Genomic DNA, 2,214 nt, shown 5'->3' with positions numbered 1-2,214 from the left:
AGAAGTGTTCTTTCTAAAGACAAAGAACATGTTGTCTCCAAAGGAAGGATGGCTAAGAGAATTCTTTTTTCTGCAAGCATAAGCAGGATGTATTTTGTTCTTATTGCATTTCGTGTATATTTCACTTCACAGATGTTGGCTTGATACATTGTTATGTTTATCTGATCTCTGCGAGTATATAGCTATGTGAGAAATAAACGGCAGCATGCAGTTGCAAGTGCTGCCTTTGCTCTGCATCCCCTGTGTCCTGGTGATTTCGTAGACCCTTACCCAGGGACCCCAACGCACTAGACGTTGACATATCCTGACACACACAAAAATGGATATGCACATAACAAACTTTATGTATCAAAAGAAGTTTTTAAAAGTTTATAAGAATAAATGTATACATAAAAAAAAATCTTGAATAAAAAATCCAACTTTATACCTCAAGGAACTAGAAAAAGAAGAGCAAACTAAGCCAGAGACAGCATAAGGAAAGAAACAGTAAAAATTAGATCAGATAAATGAAATAGAGAACAGGAAAACAGGAGAAGAGATTAACAAAACTGAGTTGGTTCTCTGAAAAGGGAAACAAAATTGACAAACCATTAGCTAGATTACCCAAAGGCGCGGGGGGGAGGTGGGAAGAGAGAAGGAAAGAGAGAGACAAAGAGAGAATCCAAATAAAGAAAACTATAAATGAAAAGGAGTCATTCATCTGATGCTACAAAAATGTAAAACATCTGCTCGCCCTCTGACCTGCTGCCTAACGCCAGTGCATTCTGCGCCCCCTGACCATGCCCACGGGCGTGTCCTGGGCCACCTATCTGAAAATGTTTGCTGCCAGCCTCCTGACCATGTGCGCCGGGGCCGGAGTGGTGCACAGGTACTACCAGCCCAACCTGACAATACCTGAAATTCCACCAAAGCCTGGAGAACTCAAAAAGGAGCTTTTGGGACTGAAAAAGAGACAACATGAACCTCAAATTTCTCAACAATAGAAACCTCAAAATACTTAACTCTGCCAAGAACTCCGTGAATAATACTATAAGTATTAAATATATTTTTAAAGTTTATTGAGTCAAACTGCTTGTCTTTAAGCATCTAATGCAATGCTAACTGCAAGTGATGCTCAGGTGTTAACTGATGCATTGAGATTTAATTATGGATCGACCAGTATTTCTTGAAAACTGCCAAAGTTTATATCATCAGCTTTTTGAATGTATTTGAATAGATACTTAGTCTTGGATATCATGTGAGAAAGAATATTTACAGTGTTTCCTGCCCTTATAATTCTGGTTTATTTCTCTGAATAAGCTTGACTATCATGGCAAATGGGAATTATAAATTAACTATAATAAAAGTGTCATTGACAATGAAAAAAATGTAAACATCAGTGACAACTATGAATAATCATATGCCAACAAATGGGACAACCTAGAAACATACAGTCTACCAAGAATGAATCATGAAGAAATAGAAAATCTGAATGGACCACTAACATGACTAGAAGTCCTAGCCAAAGCAATCAGACAATAATAAATAAATAAATAAATAAATAAATAAATAAATAAATAAATAAATAAATAAAGGCATCCAAATCAGACAGGAAGAAGTAAAATTACCTGTTTGCAGATGACATCATCATGTATATAGAAAATCTTAAAGATTCCACCAAAATTTGTTTTAGAACCAATAAACAAATGCAGTAAAATTGCAGAAAGCAAAATCAACACACAAATATCAGTTGTATTTCTATAGACCAACAGTGAATTATCTGGAAAAAAAAAAGAAAATAATCCCACATACAATAGCTCAAAAACAATAAAATACTTCCAAATAAATTTTACCAAGGAGGTAAATGATTTGCACACTAAAAACTCTAAGATACTGATGAAAGAAATTGAAGAAGACATAAATGAATGGAAAGATATGCCTTGCTCATAGATCAGAAAAATTAATTTTGTTAAAATTTCCATAATTCCCAAAGGCATCTATAGATTTAATGCAATTCCTATCAAAATTTCAATGGTGTTTTTCATAGAAATAGAATAAAACAACTCTAAAATTTGTTTGAAACTTCAAAAGACAATGAATAGCCAAAGCTATTCTTTCCTAAGAAGGACAAAGCCAAGGCATCACAATTCCGGACTTCCAGCTCTATTACAAAGCTGTCATCATCAAGACAGCATGGTACTGGCACAAAAACAGACACATAGATCAATGGAACAG

General features: G+C 34.8%; 1 protein-coding gene across 1 annotated transcript; it reads left to right on the top strand.

Annotated features, from left to right (window-relative positions):
* Positions 1-779: 779 nt before the first annotated feature.
* Positions 780-1,342, top strand: LOC123842582 (ubiquinol-cytochrome c reductase complex assembly factor 6-like). The gene has a single exon (XM_045871858.3). The coding sequence runs from the start codon at positions 780-782 to the stop codon at positions 981-983; it is 204 nt and encodes a 67-aa protein (XP_045727814.1). The 3' UTR covers positions 984-1,342.
* The last annotated feature ends 872 nt before the right edge of the window (positions 1,343-2,214 follow it).

This window comes from Mirounga angustirostris, unplaced genomic scaffold (genome assembly GCF_029215605.1).
Source record: "Mirounga angustirostris isolate CCGP_5_RB_7025 unplaced genomic scaffold, mMirAng1.0.hap1 SCAF_466, whole genome shotgun sequence".
Taxonomy (NCBI): domain Eukaryota; kingdom Metazoa; phylum Chordata; class Mammalia; order Carnivora; family Phocidae; genus Mirounga; species Mirounga angustirostris.
Note: the sequence above shows the minus strand (reverse complement) of the source record. Positions and strands in the feature narration are given on the sequence as shown.